This window comes from Cucurbita maxima, unplaced genomic scaffold (genome assembly GCF_002738345.1).
Source record: "Cucurbita maxima cultivar Rimu unplaced genomic scaffold, Cmax_1.0 Cma_Scf00001, whole genome shotgun sequence".
Taxonomy (NCBI): Eukaryota; Viridiplantae; Streptophyta; class Magnoliopsida; order Cucurbitales; family Cucurbitaceae; genus Cucurbita; species Cucurbita maxima.
Genome location: NW_019272017.1, coordinates 3,252,283 through 3,274,901, shown reverse-complemented (window position 1 = coordinate 3,274,901; position 22,619 = coordinate 3,252,283). Strand labels below are relative to the sequence as shown.

The 22,619-nt window shown below is 37.7% G+C and overlaps 7 protein-coding genes and 1 pseudogene across 9 annotated transcripts; 6 read left to right on the top strand and 2 right to left on the bottom strand.

Moving 5' to 3' along the window:
- Positions 1 to 741: 741 nt before the first annotated feature.
- On the top strand, positions 742 to 1,767 carry LOC111486245 (glutathione S-transferase 3-like). Its single transcript, XM_023133296.1, has 3 exons — positions 742 to 788; positions 964 to 1,231; positions 1,309 to 1,767. Exons 1-3 carry the CDS (start codon positions 742 to 744, stop codon positions 1,564 to 1,566), a joined length of 573 nt encoding a protein of 190 aa, XP_022989064.1. The 3' UTR covers positions 1,567 to 1,767.
- A 749-nt stretch (positions 1,768 to 2,516) lies between these two features.
- Positions 2,517 to 3,511, top strand: LOC111482165 (annotated as a pseudogene).
- Positions 3,512 to 3,735: 224 nt separating this feature from the next.
- LOC111481452 (probable glutathione S-transferase) lies at positions 3,736 to 4,694 on the top strand. The gene is made up of 2 exons (XM_023126874.1): positions 3,736 to 4,196; positions 4,265 to 4,694. The coding sequence occupies exons 1-2, from the start codon at positions 3,882 to 3,884 to the stop codon at positions 4,607 to 4,609; spliced, it is 660 nt and encodes a 219-aa protein (XP_022982642.1). The 5' UTR covers positions 3,736 to 3,881; the 3' UTR covers positions 4,610 to 4,694.
- A 593-nt stretch (positions 4,695 to 5,287) lies between these two features.
- Positions 5,288 to 6,162, top strand: LOC111481415 (probable glutathione S-transferase). The gene is made up of 2 exons (XM_023126817.1): positions 5,288 to 5,663; positions 5,738 to 6,162. The coding sequence occupies exons 1-2, from the start codon at positions 5,334 to 5,336 to the stop codon at positions 6,080 to 6,082; spliced, it is 675 nt and encodes a 224-aa protein (XP_022982585.1). The 5' UTR covers positions 5,288 to 5,333; the 3' UTR covers positions 6,083 to 6,162.
- Positions 6,163 to 6,249: 87 nt separating this feature from the next.
- Positions 6,250 to 7,734, bottom strand: LOC111480110 (serine/threonine-protein kinase WAG1-like). The gene has a single exon (XM_023125072.1). It carries the CDS (start codon positions 7,642 to 7,644, stop codon positions 6,277 to 6,279), a length of 1,368 nt encoding a protein of 455 aa, XP_022980840.1. The 5' UTR covers positions 7,645 to 7,734; the 3' UTR covers positions 6,250 to 6,276.
- A 2,509-nt stretch (positions 7,735 to 10,243) lies between these two features.
- Positions 10,244 to 15,726, bottom strand: LOC111478660 (kinesin-like protein KIN-14Q). Of its 3 annotated transcripts, XM_023123059.1 has the most exons (17): positions 15,487 to 15,726; positions 14,612 to 15,207; positions 14,343 to 14,508; positions 14,172 to 14,239; positions 13,875 to 14,085; positions 13,720 to 13,796; positions 13,543 to 13,642; positions 13,334 to 13,432; positions 13,063 to 13,239; positions 12,703 to 12,988; positions 12,469 to 12,630; positions 12,160 to 12,375; positions 12,036 to 12,073; positions 11,627 to 11,790; positions 11,413 to 11,538; positions 11,167 to 11,338; positions 10,244 to 11,046 (listed from the first exon to the last, which is right to left on the bottom strand). In XM_023123059.1, the coding sequence occupies exons 1-17, from the start codon at positions 15,521 to 15,523 to the stop codon at positions 10,430 to 10,432; spliced, it is 3,312 nt and encodes a 1,103-aa protein (XP_022978827.1). In that variant the 5' UTR covers positions 15,524 to 15,726; the 3' UTR covers positions 10,244 to 10,429. The 3 variants fall into 3 exon arrangements, with proteins under 3 accessions (XP_022978827.1, XP_022978810.1, XP_022978819.1); XM_023123042.1 differs by having other exon boundaries at positions 10,244 to 11,338; XM_023123051.1 differs by having other exon boundaries at positions 10,244 to 11,338; positions 14,612 to 15,201.
- Positions 15,727 to 17,898: 2,172 nt separating this feature from the next.
- On the top strand, positions 17,899 to 19,208 carry LOC111481398 (CASP-like protein 2A1). The gene is made up of 3 exons (XM_023126793.1): positions 17,899 to 18,172; positions 18,579 to 18,696; positions 18,783 to 19,208. The coding sequence occupies exons 1-3, from the start codon at positions 17,958 to 17,960 to the stop codon at positions 19,059 to 19,061; spliced, it is 612 nt and encodes a 203-aa protein (XP_022982561.1). The 5' UTR covers positions 17,899 to 17,957; the 3' UTR covers positions 19,062 to 19,208.
- Positions 19,209 to 19,960: 752 nt separating this feature from the next.
- LOC111486187 (auxin-induced in root cultures protein 12-like) lies at positions 19,961 to 22,568 on the top strand. The gene is made up of 2 exons (XM_023133225.1): positions 19,961 to 20,630; positions 22,267 to 22,568. The coding sequence occupies exons 1-2, from the start codon at positions 19,961 to 19,963 to the stop codon at positions 22,566 to 22,568; spliced, it is 972 nt and encodes a 323-aa protein (XP_022988993.1).
- The last annotated feature ends 51 nt before the right edge of the window (positions 22,569 to 22,619 follow it).

Genomic DNA, 22,619 nt, shown 5'->3' with positions numbered 1-22,619 from the left:
AATTGTGAAAAAAATATTTGTGGAATTTATTGCAAAAGTAGTCGCTCCAACACCCCGAAGATCTTTCCTCCCTCGTTTAAGCATTAAATTTATTACGGATAAGCAGTGACGTCATCATTATTTCCGTGGGACCCACGTTTGATTAGGACATGGATGGAAGATTCATTATAATATATATCTTAATAAATTGATTGAATTTCAAAATATTTAACAACAATGGACAACTTTCCATTTTGATATATTTGAAAATTTTTAGGATTTTTTTTTTTTTTTTTTATAGGAAAAATCGTATCAAAGCCAGACAGTGAGGTGCTAGTAATGGCGTTGGGCTCTCAAAGAGAGATGAATTCAAGTTTAAGGTCCAAAATAAATTTGTTTTTTTTTTCTTTTTTTAGGTAAAAGTTATCTTGATATGATTCAAAAGTATAATTTATAGAGGGTAATTCTTAAATTTATTTGAAATTAGGAAAAAAATCGCAAATTGATGTTGATCAATTGAAAATAGATCTTTCAAGTAAAATAATGGATGGATTGACTATGACCAATCAAAGATGATAAGATACTTGAGGTTGGTAAGAGTTTTAGCATCATTCAAGGACCTATAGAGGACCATACTAATAGATGCTATACACCAACATATTTTAGTTCTGTACGTACGCTTGAATACGTCAAGTTAATATTGAATAGGACTTGTTTCAAACCATACTCATAATTAATGACAAATTATTTTGACTCTCGGAAATGGACAAGTTAACTAGAGCTTTGGTTGAACCACAGATTGAACACAAGTAAGTTGATCACTACTTGCTAGCGAAATAGAGTAATAGATTGGTTGTACCATCTCCAACTAGGTCATGGGTCATAATTAGCTGGTCTTTTTCTCAATGATTTCGATTTCTTGCTTTTTTTTCCTTGTAAAAATAAACATACGCAAGAATACTCTATTTCTTTTTCTAAATTTAGCCTACTAAACAATTTGTGCATTTTTAAAGGGTGCGTGGCGTACGAATACGTGGAAGAAGATCTGAGAAACAAGAGCCCTTTGCTTGTGCAGATGAACCCAATTCACAAGAAAATCCCTGTTCTTGTTCATATTGGAAAACCCATCTCCGAATCTTCCATTATCGTTCAGTACATCGATCAAACCTGGAAGGACAGAGCTCCTCTGTTACCGTCTGATCCATACGAGAGGGCTCAAGCCAGGTTTTGGGTGGATTTCATCGACAAGAAGGTGACATTCTAACAACCCTTTACCTGATAGGCCTTAATGATGTTCCTAAGCAATGAAAGAACTATGAAAATGTGCAGCTTTACGTTGAAACGAGGAAGATATGGATGAACAAGGGAGAGCAGCAGGAGGCAGGCAAGAAGGAGATGATAGCAATTTTAAAGCAACTAGAAGAAGTTCTTGGGGAGAAGGCTTTCTTTGGAGGAGAGCGTTTGGGATTCATAGACATTGGCTTGATTGGATTCTCAACTTGGTTTTATAGCTATGAAACCATTGGGAATTTCAGTATCGAGGCAGAGTGTCCCAAGATAATGGGTTGGGTTAAGAGGTGCTTGTAAAAGGAGAGTGTTTCAAAGTCCCTGCCTGACCCCATCAAAGTCTATCACTTTGTGCTTCAAGTTAGGAGAGGGCTTGGCCTTGACTAACCAAAACTCTGCACCCCTTTTCATCTGTTCCTTGTTGTTCTAGTCTCGGTCTTGAATAAGTTGCGACGGATTTGTGTGGATAATCGATCTAATTTCTAGTGTTTAAGTTTCGGGTTTTCTTGTTTTCTATCTTGAATAACTAAATCGTAGTTTGTTGACTCAATGATATGCTTCTCAAGTGACTCAAGTTACCAGCTGTAAAGTTCATGGACAGGAAAATTAAACGTTCAAGAATCATATCTAAGCACAAAATTGAAAATTTATGAAACTGGTTAGACACTCTAGTTCACGGATCTTATAAGGTAACTCGAGGTTGGTAAGAGAGAATATATGATATATGCAAATGCATATGGGACCACATCAATAAATGCTAGTCGTACTAAGTTGTCCATATATTGCTGGTGACTAACATCATGTTTCTATGTCAATATAATCCTAATTTATGAGCTTTTAATTTTAAAATGTTTTATCTTATTTTGTTTTTGTCTAGAAATGTGAGATCCCACTTTGATTGAAGAGGGAAACGAAACATTTCATATATAAGGGTGTAGAAACCTTTTCCTAGCAGACACGTTTTAAAACTAGGTTGATGGCGATTTGTAATTAGCCGAAGCAAACAATATCAACAACAAAAAAGTAAAAATATGTATTTTGGTCGATTGGATAAAATGGGCTAAAATATATCTTAGTGTGTTGATATATACGTGTATTAAAGTTACATAAGTTGAATGAGACTAATGCATATGATATGATCTCGTGTCGTAAATAAATGGCATGGATTAAAGATGAAAAGTGCTAGTGATTTTTGAGAAAATGAAGTAAGGTTTAAAAAATTTATGTATATAAATAAGATGTAGTTTGGTTGTTGGCTCAAAGCTCAATCTCTTCTCCATTTCCATTTGAGTTTGGGGTTCCCAACTAGCAACAATGGCGGAGGAGGTGAAAGTGTTGGATTTTTGGCCCAGCATGTTCGGGATGCGTGTTAGAATGGCTCTGGCTGAGAAGGGCGTGGCCTACGAATATGTGGAACAAGATTTGAAAAACATGACCCCTTTGCTTCTGGAGATGAATCCAGTTCACAAAAAGGTACCTGTTTTTGTTCATAATGGAAAACCCATCAGTGAATCTTCCATTATCATTCAGTACATTGATGAAGTATGGAAGGACAGAGGTCCTCTGCTGCCGTCTGATCCTTACGAGAGGGCTGAAGCCAGGTTCTGGGTGGATTTCATCGACAAGAAGGTGGCATGCTCAAAACCCTTTACCTGATAGGCCTTAATGTTTTCATTGATATTCCTAAGCAATGAATGTATTATCAAAATGTGCAGCTTTACGTTGAACAAGGAAGATATACATGAGCAAGGGAGAAGAGCAGGAGACAGGCAAGAAGGAGGTGATAGCAATTTTGAAGCAACTGGAAGAAGCTCTTGGGGAGAGGGCCTACTTTGGAGGAGAGTGTTTGGGGTTCGTAGACATTGCCTTGATTGGATTCTCATCTTGGTTTTATAGCTACGAAACCATTGGGAATTTCAGCATTGAAGCTGAGTGTCCCAAGATCATGGTTTGGGTGAAGAGATGCCTGCAAAAGGAGAGCGTTTCAAGCTCCCTGCCTGACCCCATCAAAGTCTATCACTTCTTGCTTAAAGACAGGAAAGCGCTTGGCCTTGACTAACCAAACTGCTTCAGTCAGGAAGGACTGGTGTGGATCAAAATGGATGAAATTTTTAGTGTTTGTGGTTGGGGTTTTGATATCTTCTCCCACTTTGATGCAGTGTAGTGAGTCATTGAATAAATGGCATGGCCAACCTTATGGTTAGCACTAAAAAGTTTAATTAATCTATAATTTCTATTTTTAATAGATTCTTGAATGAGTTGGATTCAAAAAGGTAAGATTCCGTTTCTTTCCAGCCTCAAGAACTTGATGAACTAACCCTGGTTAGAAATCACTAATCTACACAATGAACCCTAGACCCAGACTCCCACGTGATCCTTCCACAAAACATGTGTCCACACCATGTTGAATGGTCCATAGCATTGGAAGTTGCAGAAAATGGACTGTTTTCACCGCATCCTTTCCCCTTTTGTCCTTTCTCTTCTCTCTCCACTATTCCATTTTGTCCCACTTTCTACCAAATGGGTCCACTCTCAAACTCGCTCTCAATCCCTCAAAACTCATAGCCCTAAAGCGGCGCTCTCCCTTTGAGTTTCTTCTTCCCCATTTGGCAACAATGGCAGAGGAAGTGAAGCTCTTGGATTTCTGGCCCAGCATGTTCGGGATGCGAGTCAAAGTAGCCCTGGCCATGAAGGGCGTGGCGTACGAATACGTGGAACAAGATCTAAGAAACAAGAGCCCTCTGCTTCTGGAAATGAACCCAATTCACAAGAAGATCCCTGTTCTTGTTCATAACGGAAAACCCATCTGCGAATCATCCATTATAGTTCAGTACATCGATGAAACGTGGAAGAACAGAGCTCCTCTGTTACCGTCTGATCCTTACGAGAGGGCTCAGGCCAGGTTTTGGGTGGATTTCATCGACAAGAAGGTTCGGGTGAATTAATGAAAGTTTAGTTCTTTGTTCATGGTGTTTGACATTGATAAACAAAAATGCAGGTGTTTGAGAGTGGGAGGAAGATCTGGGCGAGCAAGGGAGAAGAGCGTGAAGAAGGGAAGAAGGAGTTCATGGGAAGCTTGAAGAAGCTGGAGGAAGTTCTTGGGGAGAAGGCTTACTTTGGAGGCGAGAGTGTGGGGTTTGTGGACATTGTTTTGATTGGATACTACACCTGGTTTTACAGCTACGAGAGCATTGGGAACTTCAGCGTTGAGGCTGAGTGCTCCAAGATAATGGGATGGGCTAAGAGATGCTTGCAAAATGAGAGCCTTTCTAACTCCCTGCCTGACCCCTTCAACATCTGTGACTTTGTGCTTCTAATGAAGAAAAAGTATGGCCTTGAATGAATGAATGAACAAACAAACCATGTGTGGACTATCTCTAATGTATTTTGTATGCTGAAATAAAGTTGGGGTATTTTGATCTGTTAAATTATGTCCATGTTCATGTTCCGAACACCGAATAGTGAGCGGACCGCTGCAGAGTCGTGTCGAACACGTCGCCGGCGAAATGGGTAACTTAAAACGACCACCGCCCCCTTCTATCTTTTCCTGCCTAGCTTTTGTGTGGAGAGAAAGAAATTATTAGCCAATTATTGGGGGAGAGTCTGGATGAACTAATTAAGGGACTAATGTGATAGGGTTCATCATGTCAATAGAATCTTCTCTCGAATAAAAAAAATTGATACTCTTGAAAATGTATTTAAAAGTGACTCAAATGTCGAACAAATTATGTATTTTGTTTGAGGACTCCATTAAAAATAGTTGAGCCTCAATTAAAGGAGGTAGTTCGAGAGCTCTATAGACCTCAAGAAAGGTTATATGAGGTATTTGCCTTTACTTCCAGAAGAAACCAAGAAGAATAAAAGGTCACAAGGATGCCACCTCTGTTTGACGTATGCAATGACGAGAGAGTGGAGGTGAAAATCGAATTCATTTTCAATCCAATCCATCCATCCAACCAATATTCAAACGTGTCACATTCAACAAAGTTCTATATTTCTTTCACCAATTTCTTCTATAAAACCCTCATCCCTCCCAAAGCCGCTTCAACACCCTCCATTGTTGCATAATGAGTTCATCACAAGAGCTGGTTTTGTTGGACTTACGGGCTAGCCCTTTTGCCACGAGGGTGAGGGTGGCTTTGGCAGAGAAGGGGCTAAACTGCGAGACAAAACAGGAAGATTTGAGTAACAAAACTCCTCTGCTTCTGGAGATGAACCCTGTGCACAAGCAAATCCCTGTTTTGATTCACAGAGGCAAGCCCATTCTCGAGTCTATCATAATCGTTGAATACATCGACGAGACATGGAGCAGCGAGGCAGGCTATGCTAATTTGCTTCCTTCTCATCCTTACGAGAGATCCCACGCTAGATTTTGGGCTGACTATGTGGACAAGAAGGTATCACCAAGCTCTCCTCTTTATCTTTGATTTTGCTCTTATGGGTTCTTATGAAAAGCTTGTGAAAAAACTAGATTTACCCAAATGGAGGGAAGCTGTGGAACAAAAAAGGCCTGACAGAGGAGGAGAAGGAAGCAGCAATGAAGGAGCTGCTGGGGAGCTTCAAGCAGCTGGAGGAAGAGCTTGGAGACAAGCCCTATTTTGGAGGCCAATCATTTGGGTTTATAGATCTGTCGCTCATTCCATTTTACAGCATGTTTCTTGCCTTCAAATTGCTTGGAAATCTGGACTTGGAAGCTGAGTGTCCTAAGATCTTGGAATGGGCTAAGAGGTGCTGCCTCAGAGAGACTGTCGCCAAAAATATGCCTACTCAACAAGAGGTTTACGACGTCGTTTTGGATATTATCAAACGGCATTAATTGTATTGTTGTAATCTGAATTATTGGCTCTAAATAAAATATGAACCATATGGTCATTTTATCTTTAAATTATTTGAATTCTGTACGGATATTATTATTATTATTATTATTATTATTATTATTATTATTTTTGGGTATAAATATACAGTGTTTTATAATAAAAATAAAACAAAAGTAATGAATTTTCCCCCTTTTTAAGCCATTTTATTTTTGGCGTTAAATCTGTAATGATTGGTATTGGAATTGGTATTGGTATGAGATTTACTGGAAATTCCGTTTTTAATTAAATAGTTACTGAGCTTTCTCCAGTTCCACCAGCCCCGACGCCGCATGCGGTGGTTGACGTCACGCACGTGCCTCACGTGTGATCTGGCTTTTCTCATCAATCCGTACACCTCCGGCGGCCGATACATCCGGATTAACGGCCATTTTATACCGTTGAAGAATGGATGACGTTTGATCTCCGTCGCCCCTTTCCCGGATCCCAACCGTCTCGCCGGATCTTTCACCAGTAGTCTCTCTACCAGATCCCTTGCCTCCTCTATACCTTCCTCTTCCTCCATCGCCGCCTTGAACTTCACCCCTTCTGTCGACGCTATGTTTCTAAGCGTACCCTCCTTGTTCACTCCCTTAAACGGCGTCGTTCCGTGCAGCAGCTCGTAAATGAACACCCCAAACGCCCACCAGTCGACGGCGTTTCCATGACCACCGCCGGTTAACAACTCAGGCGCCAAATACTCGTGAGTCCCTACACATGACTTCGAAAAGGCCGTCGTCGGCTCCGCCACAAACTCCCCGACAATCTCCTCCGCCGCGGTCCCCATCCCAAAGCAGCAGGCAGCACCCTGTGGTCCCCGCTGTGTCGACGTGTGAAAAGTGGGGACAACGTCGGACTTAAAGCACAAATCGAAATCAGTGAGCATGACGTGGCCATCCTCACGCAAAAGAACGTTCTCAGGCTTGAGATCCCGGTACACAATCCCAAGCGCGTGAAGATACTCAAGCGCCACCAGAACCTCAGCGACGAAGAATCTCGCCGCCGAAACGGAGAGGCGGTTTCCAGGCTGTTTGCGGAGGAGAGAGTGGAGGTCACCGGCTGGGCAGTAGTCAATAAGGAGGCACGTGTAGTGAGAGACGTCGAGACGCGCGTAGAGAGTAGGGAGAAATGGATTGTCGAGCAAAGCGAGAATCTCGGATTCCATTTGAACCTGCAAAAGCTTCTTGTTACTTAAAGCGTCTCTGTCAACGACCTTGAGGGCAAAATTGGCGTGATCGTTGTCTCTCAAATGGCAGAGGAAAACCCGGCCGAGGTTGCCAGTGCCGAGGTGTTTGATGAGTTTCAGGTGGCGGAGGTGGAGGTTGCCGTCGGAGGAAAGAGTAGTGGCAGCTTTGATGGCGGACCAGTGTGGGTCGGAGTGGTGGTGGGGACGGAGGTTAAGGGCGGAGGAGCCGCGGGATTCGTTAAAGCTGAGAGTTAAGCTGCTCCGAGCGAGGCTGCTGCGAGCGGTAGAGGTGGAGATGGTGCTGGTGAAGCTGAAGTCGAGATCTGAATCGTCCTCCATTAGTGATGGGTTTAGATTCTGTAATGGGTTAGTGGAGAGGGGCTGTTTCAGTTTTAAATATCGCCGAGGTAGGGGACAGAGGAAGACGAGTGGAAGGCGTGGGGTCTCTGACGCCATTAAACAACCTGTTTGGTTGACCCAATTGGAAACGGAGAGAGAAAGGAGACGGAGACTATTTTGCCATTGCATTGTATGTTCTAATGTTGACTAACTATTACTCCTAACATTCAACCAAGTTTCATTTTCAATTTCATGTCTATGACATGACTCTCCAATTAGATTATCGAGTTCTTTGAAAAAAAGTAAGGTATGATTGAGAGCGAAACAAAATCTTACATTGATTATGATTTGAAGTGATTCTGGATATATAAGTAAAAATAATTATCTATTGGTTTAAGGTCGTTGTAGTCGAACCAAAACCAACAAATAATCTTGACCAGACTCACTAAACAATTATCGAGTAACACTATGGTGATAAAATGTATTAAATTAAAAAAATATTTATTTCCTTAAAATAAAATAAAATAAAATAAAATAAAATAAACAAAGGATCGGGATTGGGAGAGTGGAAGGAAGGAAGCTGAGAGTGGCTTTTAATGACAATAACCTGTGTATTGGGGTTTGTGATATTAAATTCAATTATTTTAATATTTTCTTAAATTATTATTATTTTCTTGAAGATAAGATTAAACACGCTCCCATTTAATTCGCAAGCCTGTTTATTTATTTTTATTATTCATATAAGTTAATATTTTCAATATATAAAATTCATTAAATTAAAATATAAAGTTGAATTATTTGTGAGTAATAATAAAAAGAAAAATCTAGTGTTTGTATCTTAGTTGGAAATTAAACTAAAGTTTCAAATATATAAATAATAAATAAAATTGGATGAAAATAGAAAGCAAGTAATGGGTCCATGTGATGGGCCAACACAACTACTCGATAGGGGCCCACGTGGAAATGAGCAGGATGCTGTCTGCCACGTGGTCAACACCGGCCCTACATTGTTGCCTACCTCCACTTCTATAATTCAATTATTAATTTTAATTACTTATTAACATTTCATATATTTTTTTTTCTTTTGTTTTTCAAAGGTCCTTATGTTATTGTATTTTTCTAATTTTAAATAATTCCGTAACCATAGTATTTAGTAAATTAATATTAAATTATATATTTTATAAAAATAAATGTATGATAAAGCTTACAAACAAACCAGACTTCTCCTAAATGGTCGTTAAAAGACATCGAAGATTTGAGCACGTTAGGTATACTTTGACTATATCTTTAAGACACATTTAAAAACACTCGGGACCAAAACATGTTGTGAAAGAAAACATCTTGTATGCGCCTCAACCGAGTCATATGTTTTAAATATAAAAAACAAAAAACAAGAAGTATTTGTCCATAAACGTTTACGAACTAAAATAAAGCGTTTTGAAAATACACATTAAAACTTTAAAATAAAAAGAAATTATAGCAGGGAGTCACATGGCAAAGTCACGTGCCATGGAAGCTTGACATGTGTGTGGTTCATGGTCCTGACTCCCACCAAATTAGCAACTACATCTAATAAGTCAAGTTAATATTATACAAAATAAATAAATAAATAAATAAATAATTTATTTTCTTAATTTCATATATTTATTTGTACCATCTGTTGTTTTATAATATATATTTATTTATTCATTTTATGATATATATTTAAAATAATAATAATTAGATGCATGCATGTAACGAAATATGAATGAATGTTTTAAAGCATAAGGAAAGGGTATAGCTGACATTTCGAGCCTGAATATTTATTGATTTCCCATCCATCATCAACTCTTATTGTTATAACTTATTAATAATTGGATCATAACTTAATAATACATTTAAATCAAACTATATTGTATATTTAAATCAAACCACATTTTATATTCTCTAGCAAAATTATATCATGCTACATTTAGTATATGGATGGGTATATAGATAGAGAGAGACTTTGATATTAATTATTTTAATGAATATCTTATATCAACATGACCCGTTATTCGGTTATTGGTTGTGTTTATAGATTAATTTCAACGTTTGTAACGTGGATTGTCCATACTAAAATTTAATGTTTGGGTTTGCTAACATTTGATCCGCTCTCGATGGTTTCGACATTTTCTTGCATCCTTTATGATATGTCCATGTTATCTATTTTGAACTCACTCACATACTTTCTATGAAAATTTCAACGAGGTAACCCATGTAGAACTATTTTAAATCCAACACACTTAACCACAAGAGGTTTTTATTATGAGGTTTCTATGATTGAACAAGTGGACAATGAAGGTGCATCATGTTGGTATAAATAGTAGCTATCTTGAGAACTCTATTATCGGATGCTGACTTTCGAGAAAAAATATTGAGCCAAAAGAAAAAAGAGAATGTCGGCAGGTTCTACTGCGAAAGGCCGATCCAATAATATCGCGTGAAAGTAGTTCCTTTAGTTTGCTAAAGCTCTTCCTCCTTTCAAAAGTCGATGTACCATCTGATCAATCTTGTAGTTCTTCCTAAATCAACGCTTCCCAGCAAGTGAATTACGTGTTCTGTACACACCAGACACCTTCATGTACTAATAATAAACAACAGATAAGAATTCCTTCCTTTTTTCTGATGAAATACATGAGAAAATCAAAGGGAATGATGAATCATATGCACACACAAATACAGAGGGTAGTATATGAGAAGAACTCAATGATCTCTACAACACTAAAATGCAAAACAAACAACGAAAAGCCATTGTTTTTCCTCATTAAATAACAGTCCTCCCTACTGCTGTTCCAATATTCCAACCCCTCTCCTTTTCCTTCTTACTTTGAGTTTCTTTCGCAACTCCTCTTCTACCATTGCCTCCTCCTCCTCCTAACAACAACACCCTGTGCGCCGCCGCCAGCCGTCCCCGACTTCCAATCGACACCCTGACTTTCTCCAACCCCAGATTGATACCACCACCTCTTCTCACCTGTTGCTGCACTGGAGACTTCATTTGTTGTACCTTCTTCTTTTGAAGGCTTCGTCTCAACATGTTGCTCAACTTCTTACCTCCATACTTTCTCTCTTTAGGACTCTCGCATTGCGCCGCCTGTTCAGACAAGTTACTGTCCTCAGATCCATCGCCTTTCTCTATCTTCTCAACTTGATATGATGGTGGCAATTGCAGCATTGGTGATGGAAGATGAGTTGAGCTCGGTATGCTTGGTAGAGGAGTTAGGGAGATTCTCCTAGGAGCGAGGGCCATCGGTACACGCCGAGCTGCCATTGGGCAAATAGAGGCTCTTCCTGTCCTCCTTGTTGGCACAAGAGATTGCTCAGCCATCTCTGGGTTGTTTTCCTTCTCTGTGGAATCAGGGTACTTGATGGCACTATCCACTGAAGGAAAGGGAAATGACGGTTTGGAGCCGTTGTTCTCAGTTAGTGGGCGAGTGAGATTTATTTGCTTCTTTCCTAGTATGCTGTTATATGACGATCCATGGAGAATTTTTTGACTACCTAATGGTCGACTCGCAGCAAGTTGTGGCCTCGCCGGTGCAGACTTGTGGTCTTCTGATTCAGTTTTCATATGCTGCTGCTGCTGCTGCTGTATCTGCTCTGTTACTATGGCATCAACATGTTGACGTGCTAGCTTTCTTTCAACAAGAAGTTGAGCTTCAAGTTCTTTGACCTGTGATACCCACACAAAAATCAGCACAAACAATGTGGGTTCTTAATGATTTTTGTAATACAAAATTCATTTACCTTATCCTGTAGACTTTTGTTTTTCTGATCTTTTTCCTTCAGCTTCAAGTCTAATCCATGCATTGTTTCTTCCATCTTTCTGATCTGCAGATCTTTACTCTTCATATCCAGCTTTGTTTTCTCAGCCTAACACAAGCAATGAGTGAAGAACAAGATTGAGATTATCATAGAAAAACACAGAAGATTGCATCTGTTAAAGGGAGGCACTTGTTACCATCTGTTTGCATTTGTGGAATTCAGACATATCAAGTTGTCTCTTAGCAGGACCCAGCTCAATTCCTCTTACTCTGCTCGCAAAGTTTAATGAGCAAAGAGTCTCATTCAAGTCATTTTCATTGGGACTGATCTGTACAAACATGAGTGTCTTTGAGTCTCCCCCTAAAAATACGAGTTCCATTTATCAGTAAAGCAACATAAACACGTAAGCAATGTGTACATGTAACAACCCAAGCCCACCGCTAGCAGATATTGTCCTTTTTGGGCTGCTTACCCTTCCAGGCTTCCCCTCAAAGTTTTAAAACGTATCTGTTAGAGAGAGGTTTCCACACCCTTATAAGGAATGTTTTGTTCCCCTTTCCAACCAATGTGGGATCTTATAGTAAATAGAGGAGAAAGTACAATACCTAGTGAATCTTGAAGCAAATGAGTGAGCTTGGAGTTCCTGACAAAGGAAGACGGTGTGTAGTGGTTATTTGCAACGTCATGGGATAATATTATAAGAGCAAAAGCAGTTCAAATCTTGCTTACCTAAAAGGAACATGAGGGCTTTTTGTGGCGAGAGCGGATATAACATCACCAAGTGCAGAAAGAGATCTATTAATATTTTGTGTTTCCTTTAGTCGTTCTCCCTGTACTTCTACTTTAGCAATCCGTTCGCTACCTGCCAAGTCCACCAACCAGAGTTTGCTACTTGTGCATTCCCCATTTAGCAAATTCTCCCCCTTCACCATCACACAGTGTATGCTGTTTGATATGCAATAACCAAATCACCCATTAATATACAGCAAGATCACATTCTTTTCATCAGTAAACCGAATGTAAAATAGAGAGACAGACCAGTGGGAACGGCTGCTGTGCTCATTACAATTGGTTGAACCAACAGCTCTTGCATTGCTGCCAGTTTGTAAAACTTCCCAAACCTCACTCATGTCGTCGACAGTTGCCTCTACCATGCCAGGAACATGATGTATTCCTTCACTGATTTGTCTTACTTCGAGCCTGAAATAAGATCAAGCACAATGAGTCAATAACTGCAAGAGTCACCTAGAGGAAATGACTAACCATCATTACCTTTTTGAACCATTTCCTGACTGAGATGCTGAGACTAGCAAGTCCCGTATTTGCTCATTATACACTTCCAAGACACTAACAGATACTTTGTATCGATGTAGCTTCTGGCGTTCCTTTGTCAAGCGAAACAGCTCCTCAAGAATCCTATAATTGACTCCACGAGCTCCCTCAGTGCCCTCCATTGTAAAAGTTTTTCCAGTCCCGGTTTGGCCATATGCAAATATACAAACATTGTAACCATCTAGAACTGAAGCTGCAAATGGCGCAGTATCTTCAAACACATCTCCTACAAATTCAGGTACACAAATAATCAATATATTGTTTCACTGTGATCATTTACATTGTACTTTCATTCTTTACCTTGATTTGCCTGAGGACCAAATACAGAATCAAACTTAAAGATCCTTCTGGGAGCCCCATTTGACTTAACAATCAACTCGCCATCTTTGGCTGACTCAAAATCAACAACCATTGAAGCTCCAGAAGAAATCTCTTCTGTATTTAAAGGTCTACATCGACAAAAGACCCTAATGTTTCCTGCGGTGAAGAGCATGACATCACTAACCACCTTCAGTTTCTCAAACTTGGGTCAATCTTTTGAAACAAGAACACTACAGAAAATCTAGCTGACCTTTCAACTCCAACATCTTATTGTAGAGTTCTTTCCGTTCCTTAGCTCCTTCAACAAATTTAGTCTTCAGGGTTTCTTGCATATCTAATTGCTGTTTAACTATCAAAAGCAGAGGGGGAAAAACAAGTATACTCATATAATTAGTTAGCAATGTATTCATAGAATAAACCTTACGCAGATTCTTGTAAAAAGTTGGCATGCTAGCTTACCTGCTGTCTGAATTTTTGAAGTCATTTCATTCATATCCACAAAGCAGTTCTTGAATGCCAATGCCTCCTCTGATAATTTGATGTTTTCTATTTTCATAATCTGAGATATGAAACTTCTCAATAATCCAATCTGATTTTTCATGAACGTTTGTATGTTGAATGTTTACTTTTACATACCTTTAGTTTTCTGGTAAGGTCTCTCAACGAAGAAAACCATTTGCCCTTCTCTTTCACCTGTCCCTCAATGGCAAAAGCTGCAAAGGGAAACCCATCAAAGGATCACCAAATAAATAGTGAAATAGCTAGAAGCTACAGAAGTCAGTGTCTATTACCAAGAGATCCAACATGCATTGACTTGCGCATGAGCTCATTTTGCAGCTCATTTAAAGACTTCCAAGCTTCTTGACATTCTCTACTCTTTTGATTGTTTTCCTTTCTAAGTTCCTCCATGTTCTTCCTTGCTGCTGCTAGCTCATTCTTCATGAGCTCAAGATCCTTTTGCAGCACTAGGCACTTCTCTTTTACTATCAAGTCATCACTATCCTACAAAACATGATTGAAATAATTTTATATATAAGGCCCACAACAATTTTAATCCTAAGTTTAATCAAATTCATTAGAAGGCCTACTTTGGACATCTCCCCGTTGGATAGTTGAGATGATCGCGTTTCTTCAAGCAGTTCAACTTCTTTTCTATCTGTGATGAGAATTGTCCATTGTCACAAGATGATAAAGACTAAATCTTGAACAAGATGAACTAATAGGAAAAAAAAAGAAAAAAAAATGCTTGGTTTACTCACTTGAAGGGAGATCTTTCCTCACAGAAATACCACAAACAATTGGCCTGCCCATCTGTCCTTCAAATCTAATGGTTAAATCTTTTACATCGACAGAAGTTTTGAGGTCAGATATAATGAGAGGCTTATTCCCACCGACACGAGCATATATATCCAGGCCAGAAACAACCTACAATCAAACCAACAACATATCTATCGAGATTTCTTAAGATTGGAACAAAAAATCAATAGATGTTCTGCAGGTGATTGGGCAATGAGATGTAGATTCTTACATTCTGGTCTTGCAAATAGACATCAAACACCCTCATACCAGGTGGGCCATTGGTAAATACAATTTCAGCAAAATGCAGGTCAACAACATAATTCCCAGGTTCCAATGATGAGAAATTGTAACAAAAATCCCCAAAACGAGCCGTTTGATACAGAGGATGCTCAATTTCATCAGACCTAATGGTATCACCACCCTTATACCAATTGTCTTCCCCATAGTTTATCCCATCCAAATCCACAGCATCACTTGGAGCACCTGCATTGACACTTATAGCTTGAAGGAGTTCTTCAGTTTTCAAAGAACTGGTAGCTGGAGAAGGAGCCAACTCAAAGGAAGATTCTGGAGACAGCTCTTGCTCATATGTTTCATACAACTTGGAAAATCTAACAGATGGGGTTATCTGGTTATAGCTAACCTCAACACCCGTAAAGCTATTTTCAAAGGAAAGCTCTACGGGAGATTCCATAAGTTTACAACACTTAATATCCAAGATTTCTGGTGAATCACAGTAGTTATTGACTGGAATATCGGGAGAAGCAGCAGAGATACCTAGATCAAGAGAAGTCGAGGTAAATTCCGGCACGGATTTCCCTGCAACTTATAATGATTAAAGATTAGTCCAAAAAAAAAACAGAAGACCACAACAGAAGAAAATTAGGGTTTTCAACATCACTTCAACTGAATGAAAATTAGGGCATCAAAACAGTACAAATCAAAGAAACCTCTGAATTCACGGACATCAGTAAAGAACCCAGTAACCCACCACTAAATTTCCAATCAATCACATTACCTCACTTATAACAAGCCAATTTCATCTTAAGAGCACCAGATAAACAGCAAGAAAAAGATCAAAACAAAAGAATCGAACAGTAATACCTTCACCAGGGATGGAACAGGAATCTTGATCATGCATTGCCACCAAACTCTTGGAAATGGGAAACAGGGGAAAGAACAGGGCAATAGAAGAAGGGGAGGAGGAGATTCAAATGGCAGAGGCGGTAAGTAATGGAAATTCCTAAAAGAAGCAATAATCAGAGTCTGTAAAGAGAATGAAAAAGGGGAAAAGAAATGTTAGTGCTCTCAAATTTCTCAAACTTTTTTTGGAACAGAGAGAGAGGGCGATGGTTTTGGTTAAAGAGAGGGAAATTTTGCGTTACTCTTTCCAGAATGTTAGTCGACCGTTAGGGTTTTTTTTTTTTTTTTTTTTTTTTTTTTNTCTTTCCAGAATGTTAGTCGACCGTTAGGTTTTTTTTTTTTTTTTTTTTTTTTTTTTGAAATTTGAAATTTGGACCCTGCCAAAATTTTATTTAATATTTAAAAGAAAATAGCAGGAATTTGAAATTTGTTAAACCGGGCAGGGCGGGCACGGGCAAATCACATACAGTTATTTTATTTTTAATTTCTGTATTTTCCTTTTGTGGACCAACAAAATTAAATACTCTAACAAATTATGCTTTGTTTTTATTTTCTTTCCTTATTAAAAAAAAATTAATTTATATTCTTAAATTTTAAAAAATAATAATTTCATTAAAGTCTAAATTTTTCTAAATTTATCAATTAAATTGAAAACATTAGTTTACTCAAATAAAAACTTATTATTATATAAATTAAACTTTGAAATTTATAAATAAATCAAGTTTTTAATTGAAATAAGTATACTAATATAAAATAAAAAAGTATACTAATATAAAAGCTCACTATTTAAATTGATATAATTATTTTTAGTTTCGTAAAAAAAAAGAAGTAAATTTTTACCTTTAGTTTAAAAAAAGTTTAATATTTTTTTTTTAATTTCTTCCTTAAAAATGTATAAATGACATTAATAAAATGTGCCTTGAAATAAATGCATATTTATTTTGATTTTTTTATATACATAATTTTGTGGTCCAAGATCAGACTCCCCTTCTCGATAATTTATACCTCAAATATTAAATAAATGAACAACCTTAAATCTTAGGATTTAAGTTTGTGTATCTTTCGAGCACAACTTTAGGTTGAGATTTATAAATTTGATTTGAAGAGAGATTGTCCAACAACTTTAAATATTAGGGTTTAGGTTTATGTATCTCTCGAACACAGTTGTTATAGGTTCAGAGAGGGATCGAGACACATGCCATCTTATTAGCCCGAAAATCTCAATATGAATTCAAATTAATTTTTTTTTGTGAAATAAATTTATTTTTATGATTTAGGGGAAAATATATATTAATTTTGGGGAATAATGATAAATTTAATTGCAACAACTTTTTATAGCTTTATGAAACACAATAACTCAAATTAAAGTTAGATAGTGAATAATCGTAACAATATAAATAAAGTTTGGATTTTTTTAAAAAAACATTAAATTTAAAACACACAACTCAAACCTAGGGTTGGGTTGGGTTGGGTCTATTCATAGTTAATTTAAACGACACAATTCACAATCCACCTCTTGGAGATTCAGTGTCTTCGCTGACATACAGTTCGGTGTTTGGCTAAGATCATTTGTAACTGTCTAAAGCCACCACTAACATATATTGTCCGCTTTAGTCCGTTACGTATCACCGTCAGCCTCACATCAGAAGAAGTTTTCACACTTTTATAAGGAATACTTTGTTTCCTCGATGGGATCTCAAAATCCATCCACTTTGGGGAGCTCAACGTTCTAGTTGGAACATAGCTCAATGTCTGGTTTTTATTACCATTTGTAACAGCTCGAGGCGATTTCTAGTAAATATTGTCTACATGGTTTTAAAACGTGTCTATTAGAGATAGTTTTCAACACTGAATGTTTCGATTCCTTCTTCAACCGACGTGTGATCTCACAAATCTTAAGAATATGATAGTAAAATTTGCTTAAAAGAAATAAAAGTTACCTCAATCAAAGATAATTAGGTAACATGGTCGTATCAATGACACGATAATTACGTGTTGAATCCGAATTCTAAATCCCGTTTCAAAACCAGACAGCCAAATCTCGGATACCTACAATTCCAAATTTAAATAATCGATCCTATTATAGACAAGAATGTGATATATAGCTTTATGTTTAATAAGAAAAGAAGTAGAAGTAGTGATATTACCAACTTTTGGTTCCTCTAATTGAAGGAACAGTGTAGAAACGTGTATAGATTATTGGCCTCACACATACACATATTGAGGATAAAAATTCACATAGAAATGCGTGTGGCCTCAATTCATTTCTCATTAATAGCGATTCAGGAAAGCTAAGCAAGCTCCTTCAATGCTAGCTCCCACTGCAACTCAACCACCACCATTAATGGACCATAAATCAACCGCAGATGATGAGCCTTATAATTGGACCAACCACATTACAAACCCAAACCCTCACCTTCCAATCTCTCCATATGGACGACAAATACAGCACTAATGGTGGAGCAGCGGCGGCGAGCTCGTCGGCTGTTGCCGATGAAAGCCTTAGCAGCAGTGGCATGCGGGTGGCGGACACGTTGCTCCGCCTTGCATCGATGGGGCTCTGCGTGGCGGCGCTTATTGTGATGCTCAAGAACTCCCAGACCGATGACTACGGCTCTGTTGCTTACTCCGACCTTGGAGCTTTCAAGTATGTTTAACAAAAACGAAAAAGGAAACCACTTTTCGTCATTTTTTTAATCTATGGAGTTTTCTTTGTCTTTTTTCTATTAAGTTTTGTCGGATCTGAAATGGGTTTTTGAAAATTTTGGTTATGGATTTGGTTATTTAGCTAGTGGGCCTAATATTAAGTCTGGATGTAAATCTATTATATCTAATAAGTAATATCGGAGTAAAGAAGTTGATTTAAATGGTTCTAAACAGATAGATGACTATTTAAGAGGAGGATCAATAGTATTGACATCCCACGTCTGTAGATGAGAAAAACGAAGAATTCACCTCTCTTATAAAAAAAATGTAATTTTATAAATTTTGGAGGGCACAGAGAATAATATGTTGACTATTATAGTTATAGTAATGTTGGTAAGTAAATGTAGGTTTTTGGTGCATGTTAATGGAATATGTGCTGGGTACTCGTTTCTGTCGGCGGTGGTGGCGGCCATGTCTCGACCTTCAACCATGTCTAAAGCTTGGACTCTGTTCTTCCTGGATCAGGTTGGGTTGTGTTGATATTAATAGAAAGTAGATAATAATTAAGATGAATCAAATTGTAATTCATTGTTTACCTCGCATCTCCATAGCTGCTGACCTACATAACCCTGGCGGCGGGGACGGTGTCGACGGAGGTGCTGTACTTAGCCTACAATGGGGACACTGAAATAACATGGAGTGCAGCCTGTGGGTCGTTTGGCAAGTTCTGCAGCAAAGCCACGGCCTCGGTGGTGATCACCTTCGTTGTGGTTGCTTTCTATGCTTTCATTTCCATTCTATCTTCTTACAAGCTCTTCGGTAGATACAGTGCTCCCATGCCGGATCCCTCCAAGCAACTTGAGGTCTCTGCCTTCTCTGGGCGATGCTGAATTGTTTTCATACACTCATTGGTTTTAATGAATCATTTGTGAAGAGCGTGTCATGAACGATTGTATAAACTGTTTGGGCAAAAGCAAAACTTTTATGGTTGTGTACTCAAATTTAATAATTATAAACCCTTTGATTTCGAACTTTTATTTGTTTATTGTCCATGATTCCATTTTTCCAAAATGGGTTGTAGTTAATACCTTTGAAACTTTTGATACCTTATAAGTCTAGCTTCTTAGTTATGTAGAGGTTTCCACACTATTATAAGGAATGATTCGTTATTCTTTCCAACCAAGGGAGGATCTGTTATGTAGAGGTTTTCACACTATTATAAAGAATGATTCTTTACTCTCTCCAACCAAGGAAGGATCTCACAATCCAGCCTATTACGTATCGTTGACAACCTCACTAGTTATGATACCATTTGTAACAACCGAAGCCACCGTTAATAGATATTGTTGGACGTAGGATCTCACATACTATTTCTAAACAAAATTAAGGATTGACCTTAGGATCATTAGGAGTTTAGTTCACTGAAAAGTTTAGGATGATAGAGGGCAAATTTAAGAGAAAACGTGGAATATAAACCCTAAATTTAAAAATGTATTTAGTGTTCCCATGTTCTCACTATGAAACTCAATAATATGAATGATGATGAATAGTATAATTGGGAGGTATTTTTGTAGAACCCCTCAAAACATTGTAGCCCTAAAAACCTTAAAAAAAGGAAAGAAAGAACAAAAAAGGTTAATTTATAGGTATGTTCCAACTCCCCTCCTCATATTTAGCCCTACAAAACTTCTTTTGTACTAAATTGATAAGAAGAATGATTATAAACCCTGTTCCCCAATTCCCTGTTTCCCACAAAAACTCTGATAATTTCCTCAAAATTCCCCTACAAATGGCGTCCTTAGGCAATGCCCTTCTCAGTGTTTGCCTAATTGGATCGCTCATCTCGCAGGCCCAATCCCTCACTTGTTCTTCCCAAACCTTCCCAAAGAGATCCTTCGCCCACTGCGAGGATCTCCCCGAGCTCGGCGCCTTTCTCCACTGGACCCACGATCCCAAAAATTCATCTCTTTCCATCGCCTTCATTGCCACGCCGCCGCACGAGGAGGGATGGGTTGCCTGGGCTGTTAACCCCACCCACACCGGCATGATCGGAGCCCAAGCCCTGATTGCCTCCCAATCTGGAGGCACCCCTTCTGTCCGCACCTTCAACATCTCCTCCTACTCTGTTGTCCTCCCTTCCCACTCCCTATCTTTCCCTGTTTGGGACGTCGCCGCCGAATGCTCCGACGAGCAGTTCACCATCTTTGCTACTGTAAAGGTTCCAGAGAAGGCTAAGTCGTTGAACCAAGTCTGGCAAGTTGGGCCTGGGGTGAATCCCCATTCTGGGATTCCAAAGGTTCATGCCTTCGATTCCTCTAATTTCAATGCCGAAAACGAGTTGGTGTTTGACAAGGAGGGTGGTGCTGATCTTGCCCCACACGCCCACCACGACGCGTCCCCTGCGCCCGAGGCTAGCACCACTGCCGCCTCCAGTGGAGTTGCCCAAATTACAACCAAAAGTATAGGGCTCCTTGTGGCTTATTTTGTATTTATTTGGGGAATTAATAATTTTTTATTTTAATTATTTAACACAAATATTGTTCTTTTTATTTCCTACCTTTTATTCCGGAAATTTTTAAAAAATAATTTGATTTAATTTTGATTTTTCGAACTAGATTAAGTAACTTTGACCTCACTAAACAAAGTAATTGACTTTACTACTGCTGATTTGATTGGATGAATGAATTATTTGAAATATGGATGGTGCATGTCTTGTAATTGATTTATGTTTGTTTATACTATGGAGCTTGATATGCTCTCTACATTATGGAATATCATGTTGACACGTTATGCCTTACATTATGAAAAAACATGAAATGATTATATTAAGTATGAAATGAACTAGTATCATATATATGTCTTAATTTTAAATTATGAGGACCTCATGCATATCATACGAGTTTGTATGAGAGCCTATAATGCGTATATATGGAGGCCACCTTACATTATGAAAAAACATGAAATGATTATGTTACGTAGTATCATATATATATCTTAATTTTAAATTATGAGGACCTCATGCATATCATACGAGTTTGTATGAGAGCCCATATGCGTATATATGGAGGCCACCTTACATTATGAAAAAACATGAAATGATTATGTTACGTATGAAATGAACTAGTATCATATATATGTCTTAATTTTAAATTATGAAGACCTCATGCATATCATACGAATTTGTATGAGAGCCCATATACGGAGACCATGTTATGATATTTTACAAAATGACAAATTTAATGTGTGATTGCATTATTTACAAAACCACAAGTTTAATATGTGATTGCATTATTATTGACATTTTAAACCTCGTTAATTTTTCGTTCACATTCAATAAGAGAGAGAAAAGTTTCCAAATTTTAATTTTTTAATGGATGATATAATATATTAATATTTGAACTATACCAAGGTCCGTGGTTTTTTACTAGCTTTATATACAATTGACCAGCTTTGGAGTGCGGTAAAAATTAATTGGACTAAAAAAGACAAGAGAGTGGGTAGAAAGGAATCACGTGACAAACACATGTAAAACTAAATACGCTCTTTTTTATTTAATATTTTCGATAAGAACTCATATTAGATAATTAAGAGGAATATCACAAGTATACAAGTAAGAGACATTATTTTAACTTAGTCATTTTATTTATTTATTTTAAAACTAAGTCTATAAATGTCACTCCCACGTTATATATATTTAAAAAAATATTTATTTCAAATATTTTTTAATTTAATATAATTTGTGTTCATAAATAAACATCAGACATATTTAAATTAATTTTTTTTTTTTTTTTGTTTGTTTTCCCATGAACTTGGCGACTAATTCAATATTGTTTTAGCTAAATATGAGTTGGATCGAAATAGTAGGCAAATATTAACCATAAGTTGAAACCTTTCTTTTTTTGAGTTCGACTTTAAAGTAATGAACAGACATACTAAAAATATGGCTAACAAGTATAAATATCCTGGTTCGAAAGTCATTGATATCAAACTATTCCAAGTATTAAGTTTTAATGGCCATCTCCAAACGAAACATGCTCGTTTTTATCGGTGCTCTTTTCATTTGTATTGATATGGTTGGGATTACTGCAAATGCAGATTTCATCAACTATGATGCTATAAAAGCTGATGTGAGTCCTGGATGTAGCCCTAAACATCCCAATCTGTGTAAGACGCATGAAGCTAACTCATATCAAAGAGGGTGTAATGCAATCAATCAGTGTAGAGGAGACGATATCATAAATGCTGTTGAAAAAATTGATGTGAAACACAGCGATATCATAAATAGCGAAGGTAAGGCAGGAACCGATGAGATTGTTGGTAAACTTAAAGAAGGTATGGTTAAGGGTAGTACTCGCAAAATTAACCCAGGTGCTTTAGAAAATAATTCCATCAATTGACCCAGGTGCTTATGGAATTTTTGGATGAAATATATATTGTATATTTGCGTA

Coding starts and splice junctions, on each gene's coding strand:
- LOC111486245 (XM_023133296.1), top strand. CDS start 742: ATGGACAAGTTAACTAGAGCTTTGGTTGAACCACAGATTGAACACAA. Junction 789..963: donor GAACCACAGATTGAACACAA/GTAAGTTGATCA, acceptor TTCTAAATTTAG/CCTACTAAACAATTTGTGCA. Junction 1,232..1,308: donor TGGATTTCATCGACAAGAAG/GTGACATTCTAA, acceptor GAAAATGTGCAG/CTTTACGTTGAAACGAGGAA.
- LOC111481452 (XM_023126874.1), top strand. CDS start 3,882: ATGGCAGAGGAAGTGAAGCTCTTGGATTTCTGGCCCAGCATGTTCGGG. Junction 4,197..4,264: donor TGGATTTCATCGACAAGAAG/GTTCGGGTGAAT, acceptor ACAAAAATGCAG/GTGTTTGAGAGTGGGAGGAA.
- LOC111481415 (XM_023126817.1), top strand. CDS start 5,334: ATGAGTTCATCACAAGAGCTGGTTTTGTTGGACTTACGGGCTAGCCCT. Junction 5,664..5,737: donor CTGACTATGTGGACAAGAAG/GTATCACCAAGC, acceptor TGAAAAAACTAG/ATTTACCCAAATGGAGGGAA.
- LOC111480110 (XM_023125072.1), bottom strand. CDS start 7,644: ATGGAGGACGATTCAGATCTCGACTTCAGCTTCACCAGCACCATCTCC.
- LOC111478660 (XM_023123042.1), bottom strand. CDS start 15,523: ATGCATGATCAAGATTCCTGTTCCATCCCTGGTGAAG. Junction 15,208..15,486: donor CTGTTCCATCCCTGGTGAAG/GTATTACTGTTC, acceptor AATCATTATAAG/TTGCAGGGAAATCCGTGCCG. Junction 12,074..12,159: donor AGCCCTCATGTTCCTTTTAG/GTAAGCAAGATT, acceptor TTCCTTTGTCAG/GAACTCCAAGCTCACTCATT.
- LOC111481398 (XM_023126793.1), top strand. CDS start 17,958: ATGGACGACAAATACAGCACTAATGGTGGAGCAGCGGCGGCGAGCTCG. Junction 18,173..18,578: donor TCCGACCTTGGAGCTTTCAA/GTATGTTTAACA, acceptor AAGTAAATGTAG/GTTTTTGGTGCATGTTAATG. Junction 18,697..18,782: donor CTCTGTTCTTCCTGGATCAG/GTTGGGTTGTGT, acceptor GCATCTCCATAG/CTGCTGACCTACATAACCCT.
- LOC111486187 (XM_023133225.1), top strand. CDS start 19,961: ATGGCGTCCTTAGGCAATGCCCTTCTCAGTGTTTGCCTAATTGGATCG. Junction 20,631..22,266: donor TGCCCAAATTACAACCAAAA/GTATAGGGCTCC, acceptor CTGCAAATGCAG/ATTTCATCAACTATGATGCT.